Source organism: Carcharodon carcharias, chromosome 9 (genome assembly GCF_017639515.1).
Source record: "Carcharodon carcharias isolate sCarCar2 chromosome 9, sCarCar2.pri, whole genome shotgun sequence".
NCBI classification, from domain to species: Eukaryota; Metazoa; Chordata; class Chondrichthyes; order Lamniformes; family Lamnidae; genus Carcharodon; species Carcharodon carcharias.
In genome coordinates this window covers 13,635,397-13,653,455 of record NC_054475.1, presented here as the reverse complement: position 1 = coordinate 13,653,455, position 18,059 = coordinate 13,635,397, and the positions used below count along the sequence as shown (strand labels likewise).

The 18,059-nt window shown below is 41.1% G+C and overlaps 1 protein-coding gene across 3 annotated transcripts in view; it reads left to right on the top strand.

The window, feature by feature from the left end:
• Positions 1-16,889, top strand: part of rap1aa (RAP1A, member of RAS oncogene family a) — a 228,748-nt gene extending 211,859 nt beyond the window's left edge. For all 3 annotated transcript variants that reach the window (XM_041195540.1, XM_041195541.1, XM_041195542.1), the window contains exons 6-8: positions 12,174-12,317; positions 13,111-13,226; positions 16,267-16,889. In XM_041195540.1, coding sequence (XP_041051474.1) covers positions 12,174-12,317; positions 13,111-13,197 — 231 coding nt within the window. In that variant the 3' untranslated portion in view covers positions 13,198-13,226; positions 16,267-16,889. The remainder of the gene's footprint in view (positions 1-12,173; positions 12,318-13,110; positions 13,227-16,266) is intronic.
• The last annotated feature ends 1,170 nt before the right edge of the window (positions 16,890-18,059 follow it).

Here is an 18,059-nt window from a genome sequence, read left to right as displayed (position 1 = left end):
AATTTGCTAGCATTTTGTAGTTTTCTAAGTGTTGTTGCAGGAACTTGTGGTGTTGGTTGTTTTTGTTTCCATGGCAGGTGCCATTTTCTAAAACATTTGATCATAATAAATAGGGCTGTTTTTTCGAGGCCTAATCTTTGCATGCGTATTTGGTAATTTGGTTTCAGGAGTGTATAAATTGCCTTCTGTTACATACATGACACATTTGTAAGCGCATAAAATCATCAAAAAAATTTGATTTCCATATCAAATTTTACTGTTACCTTGATAAAATTTCATACTTGTGTTTTTGCATCCTACTGCAATATTTTCAGTACCCAGTAGCGAGTGCAGCATCAATTGTTCCATTCCCAAAGTGTCTTGGCACTCCCAGCACCTCTGAAAGACACAATTCTCAGGTATGGTAAGGTTTCTTAAGGTATAAAATCACAGAATTGTTACAGTGCAGAAGAGGGTTATTTGACGCATTGCCTATGCTGGCTCTCCGAATGTGCAATTTACCCAGTGCCATTCTCCTGCCTTCTCCCTGTAACCATACACACACTCTTCCTTTTCAGGAAACAGTCTAATTCGCTCTTGAATACTTTGATTGAACCTGCCTGTACCACATTCCTAGGCAGCACATTCTGGATTTTATCTACCTAACCACATGTTTACTGACATGATCTTAGCATATAGTAAGATTCAAAAAGAGCCTCCAGGAATATGAAACATACCTTGGAAGGTGTTTGCACTAACATTGGTGACTAGTTAGTGTGGCTCAAAAGCAAGGTTTGCGGTGCCTTTTAATGCCCTAAGGCATTTAACCAACACTTTTTTTCAGTTTTAATAAAAAGATAAGCAATCTTGCTTTATAGGAACTTGCAGCCACAAAAGATTGCTGCGTGCTTGTTGAAAATAGCGAGTTCATGAAAGTAAGTTAATTGGTTTTGCATTGAAGAGGTTAAAATTCATAACGTTCAAAAAATGAATGTGGAAAACTTCAATTAAATGTTAGTAGTGTAATGCAGCAGTTTCAAATGGTGATGCTGAATGTGTATTTTATAAATGAGTCAAAGATACCAGTTTTTATATTTAGTCCACACGCAATATAAAGTATGTTAAGGAGTTAATGTACACTGTACCAGATATTATTTTAATTTGACTGCCATATTGCGGTGCTGATGAACACAAAGCAGGCACTATTTATCTTCAATTTATGAGCTATGCTTCTTAACATTGTGGCAACAGAGTCAGCATTTATTCCAAATACAGTAAGACAGCTCAGTCTAACTCCATATGTGGGCATGCAAGAAGATTTCAGTTTAATATGTATGTCTTTGCCTAACAATCATTGCTCAATTGGTATAGACCTCTGCAATAATTCTAATGTTAAAAGGCTCTTCTGCTGAACCTGGAGTCATATTACTCAACATCCAGTAAACAGATCAGGTCATGCTCAGATTTATTGTAAGTATTGATAATGTGTTTACACTGTAGTACATTGTAGAAATGGATTTCAACTCTGTCACTACACCATGCCACCGCCCCACACCAAACAAACTTGAATTTCTGCAACGATGGAGTTATTTTGCCAATGATATTCCATGCTTACATAAGCATTAAAGCCAAAAACACCTCAGCGCAATGGATCAAATTTCCTGTTCCCTCCTAACTAAATAAACATCTTTTATCTCTAGTCCCTTGTTGATCAAAAATCAATCTAACTCGGCTTTGAATATATTCAATGACCCAGTCTCCGCTGCTCTCTGAGGAAGAGAATTCCACTCTAATGACCCGCAGATTTTTTCCTTATCTCGGTCTTAAAAGAGCTGTGCCCCCTAGTTCTAGACTCCCCTACAAGGGGAACATCCATTCAGCATCCACACTCTCAAGTTCACTCAGGACCTTTTATATATTCCAGTAAGATCACCTTTCATTCTCCTAAATTCCAATGAGTATAGGCTCAATATTTCCTCATAAGATAACCCCCCTTCATCCCAAGAATCAGTTGAGCGAACCTTCTCTGAACTGTTTCTAATGCAAGTATATCTCTCCTTGAGTAAGGAGACCAAAACTATGCATTACTGCAGCTATTGTGTTGCTGTAGTCGTAATTATTTCCAGTGGACAAGCATTACTATTTGATATCAAAGCTCCATGCAAAGTGAATCAGTGTCTTGGTTCTTAAATATTGTGGTAAGAATTGTTTCCTTTTGGATGAGCATTTTATAATTAGCTATTGTGCTGGCAGGACCAATTTGCTGGTGAATCTGATGTTGACCAGTTTGGATCAGGTTGTTCAGTTGAACTGTGCTCTAACAAATATCTGTATTGAAAATGTTGAAATGCTGGATTTTCTACGTAAACCTTTTATTGAATCGCCTACATTTCTTGGAGTTGGGCAGCTGACCTAGCTCATGGGTTTCTGCCAAAACCGCTGTCTAATGATTGTTGCTAGGTAATGCAGAGGTTGTCTGAGGTGACTCAGTCTCACTACCACTGAGATCAGGGCCATGGCTCATGCCCTCCCATTCTATGACAAGTGCATGTCGTACTTTTTCAAATTCTACATGGCTGTGCTTAATAATTAGTTAATGCTGTGATAGTTAAATTACATCTTACAGTATTTTCCCCTTTGTATCTTAGACTTTGTAGCAAAAGATTGAACAAAGAGTTGATCTTGTTGCCAAATGTGAGAGAGGTGACTAGAGTTCTGGAGTGTTTTCTTTCAGAGTAGAGGCAGAGTTAATGGTGGATCGAGGAGCAGAGGCAGAGTTAATGGTGGATCGAGGTGCAGAGGCAGAATTAATGGTGGATCAAACAAAAGTAATGTGCTCACTTCTCCCTCCAGCTCGACTGAATCCTTCTTGTGCAGGTTTTTGAAATTATCCAAAAAATGAAATGGATCAGGATATGTCTCACAGGTGGATCATATTCTGGATCAACTCCCTTTCCACAAACAACTGCTAATGAACAGATTTAAATGTAACTGGAGTGATATCCATGTTCCAATATAGAGATGGTACAGACCGCAAACAAATGAGGTTGATGAAGAGCCAAATAAAAATGCAAAATGCTGGAAATACTCAGGTCTGACAGCATCTGTGGAAAGAGAAACAGTTAACATTTCAGGTTGGTGAGTCTGGACTTTGTTAAATCTATGTTGTAGATTTTATTTCATGGCTCCTCTACTTCAGGGGTGTGAGTATGATGCTAGTGTGACTTCAAGCAAGGTCTCTGCTTGCAAAGCAGTCAACATGGCAGTGGATATCACTGAAACTGGTTAGCATTGAGATCCATCTCAAGCTTCTCCATTTGTGTCTCAGGTTAAGCTCTTAAAATTGCAATTGTGGGCTGCAAGCCAACTATAAACCTGGTTGTAGTATATAATACAACCAGGACTATGAAGCATAGTTTGGTTGTGTACAACCACGAAAATGGGCTATTTAACTTAGTGATGGTGCTCTTGATCTGTTGGTGGCGGATGTTGAATTGTAGTAAACAAATGCATTCAGCATGCTGTACTGTGTTTTAAATACTTCGAGCTATATATCAAGACTTGCATTTACAAAAGATCTTCAAGATCTCTGGACATTCCAATGTGCTTTGCAGTAAATGAATTTTTTTAAAGTGTAGTTGCTATTATAAATAATTGCGCACACCAAAACCCTGCAAGCAGCAATGTGATAATGACAAAATAATCTGTTATAATGTTGGTTGAGAGGGAGAGGCCAGGATACTGCAGCAATCTCCTCTGCTCTTCTTTGAAATAGCACTATGCACTTCCGGTGGTCTTAATTCATCACACGTTGCTTCTGTCACTAACAGACCTGCACCCACTAGAACTTCACCCCAGTGTAACACATCCCTTCTATGTTCTACTTGAGGGGGCAAGTGAGGGCCTGAGTTTAGCATCTTATCCAAAAGACGGGCACCTCTGGTGCCACACTTACCCAGTTTTGTACTGAAGTGTCAGCCTATATTTTGTGCTCCAGTCTGTAGAGCTGAACTTGAACCCCACAAGCTTCTGACTTGCAGCTGCAAGTGCTACAAACAGCCACAGTTGACACAATGACATGTATAAGTACTTAAAAATGTGAAACCTATTTTTTCTTCTGCCAACAAGCCCCCCTTCCATAGCACTGCTTGTGGTAATGTCACTAGGCTAGTAGTTGAGGCCCAGGCTAATTCTGTGGGGACATGAGGTCAAATCCCTGGTGAAACATGAATTCAATAAATAAATCTGGGATATAAAGCTAGTCCCAGTAATGGCGACCATGACAACTGTCCACAATTGTAAAAACCCACATGGGTCTCGATGCCCATTAAGGAAGGAAATCTGCAGTTCTTATTCAGTCGGGCCTACATGGGACTCCAGACCCACAGCAATGTGGTTGACTGTTAACTGCCCATTGAAATGGACTAGCAAGCCATTCAGTTCAAGGGCGGTTATGGATGGCAGCATATGCTGGCCTTGTCAGTGTCACTAACATCCCATGAAAGAATAAAGAAAACCAAAAAGCATCACACATGGAAAATCAACATGAACTATATTCAAGTGAAGCCAAGGGTGGCTGAACGTGCTCCAACCATCATCTGCAGAGCTTGCAGATGCAATCAGTTGCCATTTTAAATTCTAATATCCACTTTTATAATGGAGCCTGACTATATTTGTTTTCTATAATTACTTCCTGCCTGTACAGCACTGCAATCAATGTGGACATAAGAATTAATAAGGAAAATTCAATGTGCAGGCACAATTTTTTTTTTAATTTGGGTAAATGTTGTCATCTTGACTATTGTGAATCATTTGGTGGCTTTTGTAGTGGAAATTCTACAAGAGTATGTGCAAATCCTGTCTTATTTTGACTGTAATTGGAGTGATGATTAAAACGCAGTAACTCATTCCCCCAAAGTCTCTGAACTGCTTTCAATACGGCTTTCTTGGTAGGTAAGATTCCCCAAGAAGCACTGAAGCAGTCTTGGTAGATGTGCATCAGTGCGCCGACGCTCATTTGTGGTATTTAGTTTAAAGTTGAACAGGCCAGTGCAACTTGGTGGAACTGAGGTACTTAACTAAATGGTTCTTATTTCTAAACAATATAGTATATATCTTTCAAACAGGAATAAGAGGCAGTTATAAATGGCAGATTCTTTGGAACAAATTTTGAGTTTGGTGTGTTGCTATGCATTATTGGAAAGTGCATTTTAGTCTAATCTCTGTCCTGATATAAAAGGTTTAAGTCACAGGTTTACTCTAAAACTACGGTTTCATGTGTAAATCTGCCGTAGAATTAAAATGGAAAATAATTGCAGCGGTTTTGCTCTGCAGTTGAGATGATTGGCTTGGAATTCTGCAAGAAACTTAGTCTATTTGAAATACATTTTGATATAATTGCACCACCTTGATGCCACACAAGTGGGATAGAAAGTACGTTGTGAAGAGGACATAGTCTGTAAAGAGATTAGATAGGTTAAGTGAATGGGTAAAAAGAATTGGCAGATGTGTAATGCGGGAAAATGTGAACTTGTGCACTTTGGCAGGAAGGATAAAAAAGCAGCATTTTATTTAAATGGAGAGAGATTGCAGAACTCTAAGACAGAGAGATCTGGTATCTTGGCACATGAATCACAAAAAGTTAATATGCAGGTATAGCAAGTGATTAGGAATGCAAATGGAATGTTGTCGGAATAGGGGGTAGGAAGGAAAGTGGAGTTGAGGCCACAATCAGATCAGCTGTGATTTTTATCGAATGGTGGAGCAGGCTTGAGGGACTGAATGGCCTACATATGTTCCTGATGCGTATGTCTTTATGTTCTTCCCATCAGGAAGTTTGAACTTTCCATCTTATCCACAAGAAGTAAAGATTTTTGCTGGAATGTGGTGCAGTTGTGCTTTAAAGTTTAGTTCTGAAGTGTTCACTTCTTAAAAAAAAGGTTTTAACTGGGTACCTGGAGCAGGTACATTGGTTCAGCATATATCTTTCAAAGATTATTCTACATGACAAACTTTTTGCCATTTCAGAATCTGATTGGAATCAAAAAGCAGTTTGATTTTTAGATGTGAATAGGGAAGGAGTCAATGGAGGAGTCATTGATGGACTATTGAGTTCAGTTACTGCATCAGCCATAGTTGGTGGTATCTGTTGAGGGGTTGAGGTGGAGAAGAGGATGAGCTTTTCTTTAATATGTGTATCTGTTGGCGTGAGGAGAGGGGTGATTTCCTCAATGATGCAACTGTAATGAAACTGTAGACCCATTTTATAAAGGGCCCCTTTAAATGGCAGAAATGTTCAAGTTGGGGAAAGGCTCCAATATGTTTTTTATTCATTCATGGGATGTGGGCTTTGCTGGCTGGGCCAGCAATTATTGCCCATCCCTAGTTTCCCCTGAGAAGGTGGTGGTGAGCTGCTGCCTTGAACCGCTGCAGCCTATGTGGAGTGGGTACACCCACAGTGCTGTAAGGAAGGGAGTTCCAGGATTTTGACCCAGTGACAGTGAAGGAACCAGCGATATATTTCCAAGTCAGGATGGTGAGTGACTTAGAGGGGAACTTACAGGTGGTGGTTTTCCCATCTATCTGTTGCCCTTGTCCTTCTAGTGGTAGTGGGCGTGGGTTTGGAAGGTGCTGTCAAAGGAGCCTTGGTGAATTCCTGCAGTGTATCTTGTAGATGGTTCACACGTTGCTGGTACTGTGCATCGGTGGTGGAGGGAGTTAATGTTTGTGGATGTGATACCAGTCAAGTAGGCTGCTTTGTCCTCGGTGGTGTCAAGCTTCTTGAGTGTTGTGGGAGCTGCACTCATCCAGGAAAATGGGGAGCATTCCATTAGACTCCTGACTTGTGCCTTGTAGATGGTGGACAGGCTTTGGGGAGTCAGGAGGTGGGTTACTCGTCACGCTATTCCTAGCCTCTGATCTGCTCTGGTAGCCACAGTATTTTTATGGCTAGCCCAGTTCAGTTTCTGGTCAATGAATAACCTCCAGGATGTTGACAGTGGGGGATTCGGTGATGGTAATGCCATCAAGGGGCAATGGTTGGATTCTCTCTTGTTGGAGATGGTCATTGCCTGACGCAAATGTTGCTTGCCACTTGTCAGCCCAAGCCTGGATATTGTCCAGGTCTTGCTGCATTTCGATACAGGCTGATTCAGTATCTGAGGAGTTGCGAATGGTGCTGAATATTGTGCAATCATCAGCAAACATCCCACTTCTGACCTTATGATGGAAGGAAGGTCTTCGATGAAGTAGCTGAAGATGGTTGCCCGAGGACACTATCCTGAGGAACTCCTGCAGCTGAGATGACTGACCTCCAACAATCACAACTATCTTGCTTTGTGCAAGGTATGACTCCTAGAATCAGACTCTTCCAGCACAGGAGGAGCTCATTTAGCCTGACGTGCCTGTGCCGACCTTTTGAAAACTGTGCAATTTACTCCTGCATCCAGCTTCATCTCCATAATCTGCTAATTAGTCTTTATAAAGTATATGAAGTAGGTGAGCTTTTAAGATCTGCCACTTGGTTGATCCCAGTGACTTTGCAGAATAACTTATTTAATGGAAAATGACTTGTGTACAAATCGCAGGCCTCCGTTTGAAATACAGTTCAAATGAAGTATCTAAGAGCAATACTGTGGTATCTGTTTTTTAAATCTTCCTTAGGATTGGATTAAAGAAGAATCTTGAAATATTGAGTCACACGTTTTAAAACTGTTTTATGTGTCTTATCCCATGGACTATCACCATTGAAGCAAGATGTGTTTTAAAATGTACCCTGATGATCCAGGGCTTGGTTTGGTGACGTGCTAGATTTGCCTGCAGTATTTAGTATCAAAATTTATCAGTGCAAAGTGATGCTGTCCTTTCCCAGGGATGTCTGTTCGGTGTGAGGGCAGGTTTGAGCCCTGATCTAGATTTGCACTACTACTTGGCACTGGTGAAAAGCCAAATCTCTAGCTGCAGGGTGTTTGGGTGCTCTGCATGTGTGTATTCTAGCCTTAGTTCCTACTAGAGTCTAACGTTTTACAGATCATGAAAAATGTCTCCTTGTTCCTGCCCTCCCTTTAAGGTGGTGGTTTTTTTAAATAATGCTTTTTGGAAAAAACATTGTGGTAGCACAATGAATACTGTACTCCTAACCCAGAGTTCAGTAGTTCATTGTCCAACATGGTGAGGGTAACTGGTGAAATTGAATTTGGCAAATTTGGTTACCAGGAAAAATGATCATGAAATTTGCTGGACTAAAACACAACTAGGTCACCAGTTTCCAATAGGGAAGGACACCTGTTGCCTCAAACCTGTCTGATCTACAGATGACTCCAGCTCAAGATTGAGAACAACAAAATTTCACTAAACTGATTCTTGGGATGAAGGGATTGTCCTAAGAGGAGTGATTAAGTAGATTGGGTGTACATTCCCTGGAGTTTACAAGACTGAGAGGTGATCTCATTGAAATATCTGAAATTCTTGGGCTTGATAGGGTAGATGTTGGACAGATATTTCTCCTGGTTGCAAGTCTAGAACTGGAAGGTCATAATCTCAGGATAAGGGGTCAGCCATTTAGAACTGTAAATAGAGATGTTGAGTACAAAAGCAGGGAAGTTCCACTGAACCTGTATAAAACTTTCATTAGGCCACGACTAGAATGTTGTCCAGATCTGGTCACAAGACTTTAGGAAGAAAATGAGGGTCGTTGAGAGGTTACATGGGAGATTTATTGGAATGAGGGGCTTTTAGCTATGAAGTTAGGTTGGAGAAGATCAGGCTGTCCTCATTGGAACAAAGGAAATTGAGAGGAGATTTAGAGGTGTACAAGATTATAACAGTTTGGGTAAGGTAGACAAAACTGTTCTCATTAAGTTACAAGGACTAATGGACGCATTTTTCTTTCATTCACGGGATGTGGACATCATTGGCTGGGCCAGCATTTATTGCCCACCTGTAATTGCCCTTGAGAAGGTGATGGTAAGCTTCCTTCTTGAATGGCTGCTGCCCATATGGTGTAGGTAGACCCATAGTGCAGTTAGGGAGGGACTGCCAGGATTTTGACCCAGCGACAGTGAAGGAACAGTGATATATTTCCATGTCAGGATGGTGAGTGTCTTGGAGGGTAACTTCCAGGTGGTGGCATTCCCATGTGGCTGCTGCCCTTGTCCTTCTAGATGGTAGCAGTTGGTGATTTGGAAGGTGCTGTCAAAGGAGCCTTGATGAGTTCCCTGCAGTGCATCTTAGAGATGGTACACACTGCTGAGGTTTTGAGCAAGTGATGCAGGGGGTGTAAGGAAAAGCTGTTACTGCAGTATGTAGTAATGACCTGGAAATCGCTGGTAACTAGGGTGGTGGAGGTGAAGACTTTGAATGATTTCGGAAGGAAATTGGATGAACCCTTGAGGGAAATAACTTTATAGGGATGCAGTGGAGGAGTGGGACTGATTGGATGCTCTACAGAGAATCAGCATAGACTCAATGGGCCTCCTTATATGCCTTACTGACTCCTTGGTGCTGAGGAGAAATTCTTCACTCGAGTGTTGTGGACCTTTGGAATTGTGTACCCCAAAAAACTGTGGATGCTCAATCATTGAATATGGTCAAGATAGAGATCAATAGCTTTTTGGATACTAGGGAGTATGGGGCAGTAGGGGAAGATGGAATTGAAGTAGGTTATCAGCCAAGGTTGTATTGACTGGCGGAGCAGACACGAAGGGCCAAATGGCCTACATCACCTATTAAGTTATGTTGTTGGCTATTAATGCTATCAGTGGTCTAGCAAGCTTCCATTCAGTTGTAAATCATTTGCTACTGAACAGAATTGTAACAAATATTGAATGGCCATCATGAGGCTGTCATCACCAGTTCACAGGGAAGCACCATCATTACCACTTCTAGGCAATTAAGGATTGACAAATGCAATGTTGTTAGGGTGGTAAATGGATGCTAAGTGGTCCTGGGAAATTTGAAGTACTCAATTTTCAGTTGATATAAATAAGATCAGAGGCTGGGAATTCTACAGAGAGTAACTCACCTGACTCCCCAAAGCCTGTCCACCATCCACAAGTAACAAGTCGGGAGTGTGATGGAATATTCCTCACTTGCCTGGATTAGTGCTAAGCCAACAACACTCAAGAAGCTCAACACCATCCAGGACAAAGCAGCACATTAAATTGGTATCCCATCCACCACCATTGCACCTGACAGCAGTGTGTACCATCTACAAAATGTGCTGCAGCAACTCAACAAGGCTCCTTTGGGAATCCCCAAACCCCATGACCTTACCACATAGAAGGACAAGGGCAACAGATGCATGGGAATACCACCACCTGCAAATTCCCCTCCAAGCCACACCATCAACACCTGGAACTATGTCATTGTTCCTTCACTGCCACTGAATCAAAATTCTGGGACTCCCTTCCTAACAGCACTGTGGATGTTCCCACAACACGTGGACTGCAGTGGTTCAAGAAGGCAGCTCACTGCCACCTTCTTGAGGGCAATTAGTCAAGGGCAATGAATGCTGGCCTAGCCAGCAACGCCCGCACCCTAAAAGTGAATTTTAAAAAATGCGACCCTCAATGTTACATCCTACTTTTAAAAGAAAAATCTGTTTGCCATTGTAGTTGATACCCTGAGGCTTACTGTGTATGGGAATCTAGCCATTTAGGCAGCCACCATAGCTTTGACTCTCCTTGGCACTACTCTCTATTCCTATAATTCACAGAATTGTTATGGTGCAGAAGGAGACCATTCAACCAATTGTATCTGCACCGGCTGTCCAACTGTACATTATGACTTAGTGCCATTCGCTTGCCTTTTCCTCATACCTTTGCACATTGTTTCTATTCAAATAATAATCCAATGCCCTCTTGAATGCCTTGATTGAACTGTTCCACCATAGTTCCAGGCAGTGCATTCCAGACTCGAACCACTCGCTGTGTGAAAAACTTCCTTCTCTCATGTTTGCTTCTTTTGCAAATCACTTTAAATCTGTGCCCTCTTGCTCTCAATCCTTTTATGAGTGGGAACAGTTTCTCCCTATGTACTCTATGCAGCCCCCTCATGATTTTGAGCTTCCTCTTGGCCTTCTCTCCAAGGAGAACAGTCCCAACCTTTTCAATCTAGCTTCATAACTGAAGTTTCTCATCCCTGGAACCATTCTTGTAAACCTCTTCTGCACTCTTTCCAATGCGTTCACATCCTTCCTATAGTGTAGTGCCCAGAACTGTGTACACTACTCCAGCTGAGGTCTAACTAGTGTCTTATATAAGTTCAGCATAACCTCCTTGCTCTTGTACTCTGTGCCTCTATTAATAAAGTTTAGGATACTGTATGCTTTATTAACTGCTCTCTCCACCTGTCTTGCCACCTTCAATGGCCTATATATACCCAGGTCCTTAGGCTGCTGCACCTCCTTAAGAATTGTACCCCTTATTTTATATTGCCTCCATGTTCTTCCTACCAAAATGCATCACCTCACACTTCCCCACATTGAACAACTTCTGCCACCTACCTGTCCACTCCACCAACTTGTTTCTGCCCTTTTGAAGTTCTACACTGTCATCTTCATGGTTTACAATGCTTCCAAGTTTTGTATCATCATTTCAAACTTTGAAATTGTCCCCTGCGCTCCAGGATCTGGATCATTAATATATATCAGGAAAAGCCAGGGCCCCAATACCGACCCCTGGGGAACTCCATTACAAACCTTCCTCTAGCCTGAAAAATATCAATTGACCATTACCCTCTCTTTCCTATTACTCAGCCAATTTTGTATCCACATTGCTACTGTCCCTTTTATTCCATGAGATATAACTTTTCTCTCTGTTGTGTGGCACTGTATCAAATGCCTTTTAAAAGTCCGTGTACATCATATGAACAGAATTACACTCATCTACCCTCTCTGTAAATCACCATTTCCCCTTTAGAAATCTATGCTGGCTCTTCCTAATCAGCCCACATTTTCCCATGTGACTACTAATTCTCTCCTGAGTAATAGTTTCTAGAAGCTAAAAGCTAATGGGAATGGAATTATTCCAGTCAATACAAACATGGAGCATTCAGCTTTTCATTTTACTGATTGACCAAATCCTACAGATGGGTAAAATGGAAATAATTGATTTGGGATGTTAATGTTTGGAATGTCTGAGTCTGTGCCTTGTCATTAACAATAGCTTGATACTGTTGCATATATTTTTCTCCAGGTTCCAATGATTCTGGTTGGCAATAAATGCGACTTGGAAGATGAGCGAGTAGTGGGCAAAGAGCAGGGCCAGAACCTAGCAAGACAATGGAACAACTGTGCCTTTTTAGAGTCTTCTGCAAAGTCGAAGATCAACGTTAATGAGGTATGGTTAAATGTTCATAACTGTGGGTTGAGGTTGAACGTGAAGTGAGTTTGGCAGGTCACAGCCTGGAACTACCCCTCATTTGGGATAATTGGTATTCTCAGTCAGAGAAAAGCTGGTGAGAATTGGAGAATTGTCACACTGATGCAATAGGTTGGGTTAAGGCAGAAAAAGAGGAGTTTCACTTTGTCTAACCATGTGATACCCAGCCTGGAAGTGCCTACTGCTGACACTTGGTATGCATAATGGAAAATGTTCCATTCCATTCCATTCCCAGGTGGTGGTCTTGCTTACCCTGAACACAAACTTCATTATAACCACGCCAACATGAGAAGTTTACCCTGGCACAACATTTAAAGCCATGGTGTATTGTACAGTATTGTAAGAGTTATAAGTCCCCATCAGATACAAGGATTTTCCAATACAGAGTGAGCTTTGCAGCCATTGAGCAACGTGGTCTTTTTACTTGTGCCTCAGGAAGTAGTACATTCGCACTATTTTCACACGTTGACTTTTCGATTGGAGGGTATGTTTCTGTTTACTCATTTTATTTATGACAAATTTGAAGTCTTCAGTGAACCAGTATTTTCAGGCAATGCTTTAGAAAATAATTGTTTTTATTCCCTTGCATTAAATATTTGCATAGTAACCTGATGCATTTTTAAGAGAGGTGAAATTGGGTGTATTACCAAAAATAGCCACAGCCCCCCCCCCCCCCCCCCCCCCCCCCAAACGCACATTCACACACATATTTTGTGCTCAAAACAATGCTTATTATTTTTCCTCTCTGCAGATCTTTTATGACCTGGTCAGGCAGATCAATAGGAAAGCACCAGTGGAAAAGAGTAAAAAGAAAAAATCCCAATGTATGCTGCTTTAAACTTCTGCTATGCAGCAGGTCTGAGCCAGGTAAGACATTTTGTGAGGGTGTTGTCCATTACAGAAGAGATTACTGTTGGAATGTCAACTGCTGATGAAATATGGCAATACAATTTTTGGGTTCCAGCTTTGGCTGTAATTACTCTTCAACTTAAAAAATTTAAGTTTATTTTAACTTTTTTCCTTTGATCTGGTTGAATCTCCTGGCCTTGCCATTGTCTCGACCTGAGCTCCCAGTGTTGGAATTGTCATTGAACAGAGTTCACTCACGCATTTGGTGTGAATAAGAGAAAAGCCTTCTGAAAATGCCCACAACCAGTTCTGCTGAGGGGAGCTCTCTTCACTCAAACTGTAACCTGGTTTTTAAATACTGATTGGCTTACTGTATGTTGCCTCGATGTTCTATTCTTAATTGTCAAACTGAAGGAGTATAGGAGGCTGTAAAAGGGTGTGATGGTGTTTCACGCACACAATCGCAGTGCTCAATACTTGTTCCTGGCACAAACTGCTTGCAGCTGCATTTGAGGAAGTCTACAGGAGGCATACAAGTACAGCTTCAATTTTCACATTGGCAATTTGAGGCAAAATAGGATCTCATAATTGAAATGCTATTTGAATAGAAAAGGCAGATTTATCACACCTCCCAGAAGTCCTGGGGTGTTTCACATATCAGGAATTGTTTGCAATGTAGTCACTGCATTGCAAATTAAATGGCTGATATATTTGCCTATATAAGACACAGCAGCCCGCTTGATTTGCACCCCATCCACCACTTTAAACATTCACTCCCTTCACCACCAGCTCTCAGAGACTGCAGTGCACACCATGTAAAAGATACACTGCGTCAACTCACCAAGGCTCCTTCGACAGAACCTTCTAAACCTGTGACATCTGCCACCTAGAAGGACAAGGGCAGCAGATGCATGGGGACACCACCACCTGGAAGTTCTCCTCCAAGCCCCACAGCATCCTGACTTGGAAATATATCGTAGTTCCTTCACTGTCGCTGGGTCAAAATCCTGGAAGTCCCTCCCTATCAGCACTGTGGGTGTACCTACACCACATGGATTGCAGCGGTTCAAGAAGACAGCTCACCACCACCTTCTCAAGGGCAATTAGAGATGGGCAATGAATGTTGGCCTAGCTACGTCCATATCCTGTGAACAAATAAATAAAAACAATGCCCCACAAGCAGCCAGGGATTAATTCATTGTGTTGGCTGAGGGAAGACCGTTGGATAGGGAAGTGGACAAACTCTCACTGTCTTTCAAGTAGTGCTGTGGGATTTTCAGTGACCACATGATCCACCAGGATGGATGGAGCCTCAATTTAACATGTTTTCCAATGACTGCACAGCACGCCCTCAAGTCGTAGAATGGGCTTGGCCGTACAAACTTCAGTAGAATGGTAATGCTGTACTATTTAAGGTATCTGGGCCATATTCTATCTTTTTTTTTCAGTGTTACGTACTGAAAGTAATTTCCATTTTTTATAACTTCTGAGAGTTTTAGCTGGCACTGTTCTGGTGCTTTGATTAAAATGCAGCACAGCACAACACAATTCCTAAAGAATAAGTCAGCTTTGTCAACAGTTCATATTGTGATGTGCAGTGCCCTCTGCTCTTTGGACACTTCCAATAGACATATTTGAAAGTAACCTTAAGTAGTACATCTCAACACTATCATACCCTGGTGAAACTCTTAGTGTTATAAAATTCCTGATGCCTGGAATTTTGGTGCTGGTTCAGAATTAACTAACTTTCTCATGCTTTAGGTTTCTTTTCACATTTTTTAAATTCCTGTTTATTGATTCTGGTTGTGCTGTTTTGACCTGGTGATATAGTGACTGAGATTAGGCAGACCTGTGTTTTAGCATTGAACTCTGTGTATACGCCCTCATCACACGAACAGCTTTCTGAGTGTCTCACTGTGAAGGACAAAGTGAATGTTTATGTTACTCCTCCCACTACAAGTAACTTAATCTACCACAGCTTTATATTTTCCATCCCTCCCCTCAGAAAGAAATCATCATAGGATGTTCAGCACACACAGGCCATTCGACCCACCCAGTCCATACCAGTGTTTATGCTCCAAACGAGCCCTCCTATGTTCTTTCCTCCTTTTATTTTTGTCATCCTTGTGTTTATCCAGATTTCCCTTAAATATATTTGTTGTTTGTTTTGACTACTCCCTCTGGTAGTGAGCTCGACAGTCTCGCCACTTTGAGTAAAATTTCTTCTGAATACCCCGTTAGATTTTTTTTCTTTGGCGACTGTTTTATAATGATGGCCTCTAGTTATTCTCATACCCACAAGTGGAAGCACCCTCTGTCTACTCTATCAAAACCATTCATCATTTAAAAAAAACCTCTAAGTTACCTCGCAGACTGTTCTTTTGAAGAGATAAGAGACCCACCCCTTCACCCTCCTGGTCAGTATATTTGTACAACTGTAGCATCATCCTTGTAAATCTGTTTTGCACCCTCTCCAGTGCCTTTTCATAAATTATGGTGACCAGTATTGAACACTGGAAACTGTAGCTTCACTGAATTAGTTGTTGTATAGGAGTGTACAGGATCTGAAGGGAATGTTGCAATCTTGTCCAATCCCCAAATTCTATACTTTTGCTCACACATTCCTCAGATATTTTCTCTGCCAACTACCTAGCCAGTTCATCTTGAAATTCCAGGTACAGTAACCAGTTCTGTATGGGCTTTCGACCATTCGCCATCACAGACTGAGATTTGATGAAGAATTCCCATTAGCAGTTTGGGTCTGCAGTCGGTGTGTTCTGTTTGGACAAAGTTCAGTTTTTGACTGGGATCCTTAGAAATGTTGAACATGATTTTTACTGGATACCAGTGTTTTTTTTTTTAAATCTGTTTTAAAGTAGCCTCTTCCCCCACTTCTCATCTGGAGACTTTAGATGTTGAGGCTCCTAAGACTTATGATGAATAATCAACCAGCATAGAAAGTGATATTACAGTCGCAAGCAAACACTATCTATTAAACTTTTTAATGAGAATCTGCCTGGTTCTGAGACACTAACTGGGCTGTTTTTGATTTCTACAGGTATGAAGAACTGTTGCCTAATTGGAAAGTGCCAGCATTCCAATTTCAAAAAAAATTAACATATCTGAAGAGGCTTCACCCGTTTTTATATCTTCGATTTAAAAAAAAAAGATCTCCAGAAGACAGTTTGCACATACTGTTCCTGAAATTTGCCATGTGCATCGCTTGAACAGACAGTATTTTCACCTTTTTGCATAGTGGTCATAGCCAATGTGGATTAATGATGAGTTTAGTTGTATGATTATACAATAAAGCATGGACACATTTCCAATGTTGTAGATGTTGCAAGTGAAATTAAGAGTTGATTACATATTGGCCTTTTATCATTGCACCTCTTCTCCCTATCGAGCACTAATAGTTCAAGGATAGTTTTTGACATTTTTAGCCCATGTCGTTCCTTGATGGACTTATCCCAACAGTTAACATCTACTTTTGGTCGTTGTGGCTCCGTTTTATATTGGGAAGTTACAAGATCACCTTACTTTCACTATACAATTGTATTCTAATTAAAATGTTTTGTGCATAATGCTTTGGAAAAATGGGTCTTTTATAGGAAAACTGTGGAAAGCTGATTTCTATGTCTCTCTCAAAGCTGAAATATATTATACTAAACCAACTCTAAACCAGTTTCCTGGGTCTTTTATTTCCTTTCCAATCTTGTTTCTTTTTTGAAAACTATATTGTGAATAGATTATTGCATTGCAGGTATGGGAGTATGTATAAGTCTCTGGTCTGGACCCCTTGCAGATCCTGGCAGTAACCTACTACACACAACATGTCTCTCCCCATTCTAACCCTCTCCAATGCAACAAACAATGCTTGACTTGCATTTCTGTCAGCTATAAGCTCTCCTGAACTGCAGCAAGCTTTGAATTTAGGAGCATCGTTTTGAAAGCTTACCTTGAACATCATTCATGCTAAATAGATCAGCATGTTTACACTCAAAATTGTCTAATTTCAGAATCCTAGACTAGGCTGGCACCAAGATTTTCATGGTCTGAAATTTCCACTTTTAAAACTTGAGGACAGATGAGATGAGGGCTTGTGATGTTATCAACTTTGTCCTTTTACCTTGTTGTCTGGGGAAAGTATTTTAGGCTGAAATAGCGTTGGGCTGCAAAGCTTTGCGGAACAGCTTCACTTAGCCTGCAAGCATGACTCCAACCTTCCAGTCGCTTGTCATTTCAGGTCTCCATCTTGCTCTCATGCCCACATTTCTGTCCTTGATCTGCTACAATTTTCCCGTGAAGCCCAACGCAAACTGAAAGAATAGCACCTCATCTTCAGATTAGGCACTTTACAGCTTTCTGGACTTAACATTGAGTTCAACAACTTCAGACCATGAACTCTGTCCTCCATTTTGATATTTTTTTCCATTCCTCTTCCCCAACAAAGACCATTCTGTAACTTGTTCTCACATTTTGCTTTGAGAGCGCTAACCTTTGTTCTGCTATGAACACATTCTGCTAACTGACCTTTATGCCACTATTAACACCTGCCTTAGTCTTTAATGCTGTCATTACCACTCCCTTTGTCTTGTGTCCATGACATCTTTATCAAATCTTTCCTGAGCTCCTACCTATCCCTGACTTTGTTTTGCTCCACCCATTCCATCCGCTCTCCAATAGAAAATCCATCACATTTCTACCTCTCCAGCTCTGAAGAAGTCATACGGACTTGAAACATTAACTCTTTTTTTTTTCTCTCCACAGATGCTGCCAGACCTGAGTTTTTCCAACGTTTTCTGTTTTTAACGGAGATGTTGTTTCTGCTTGTGGGGGAAGCCCAAAAAT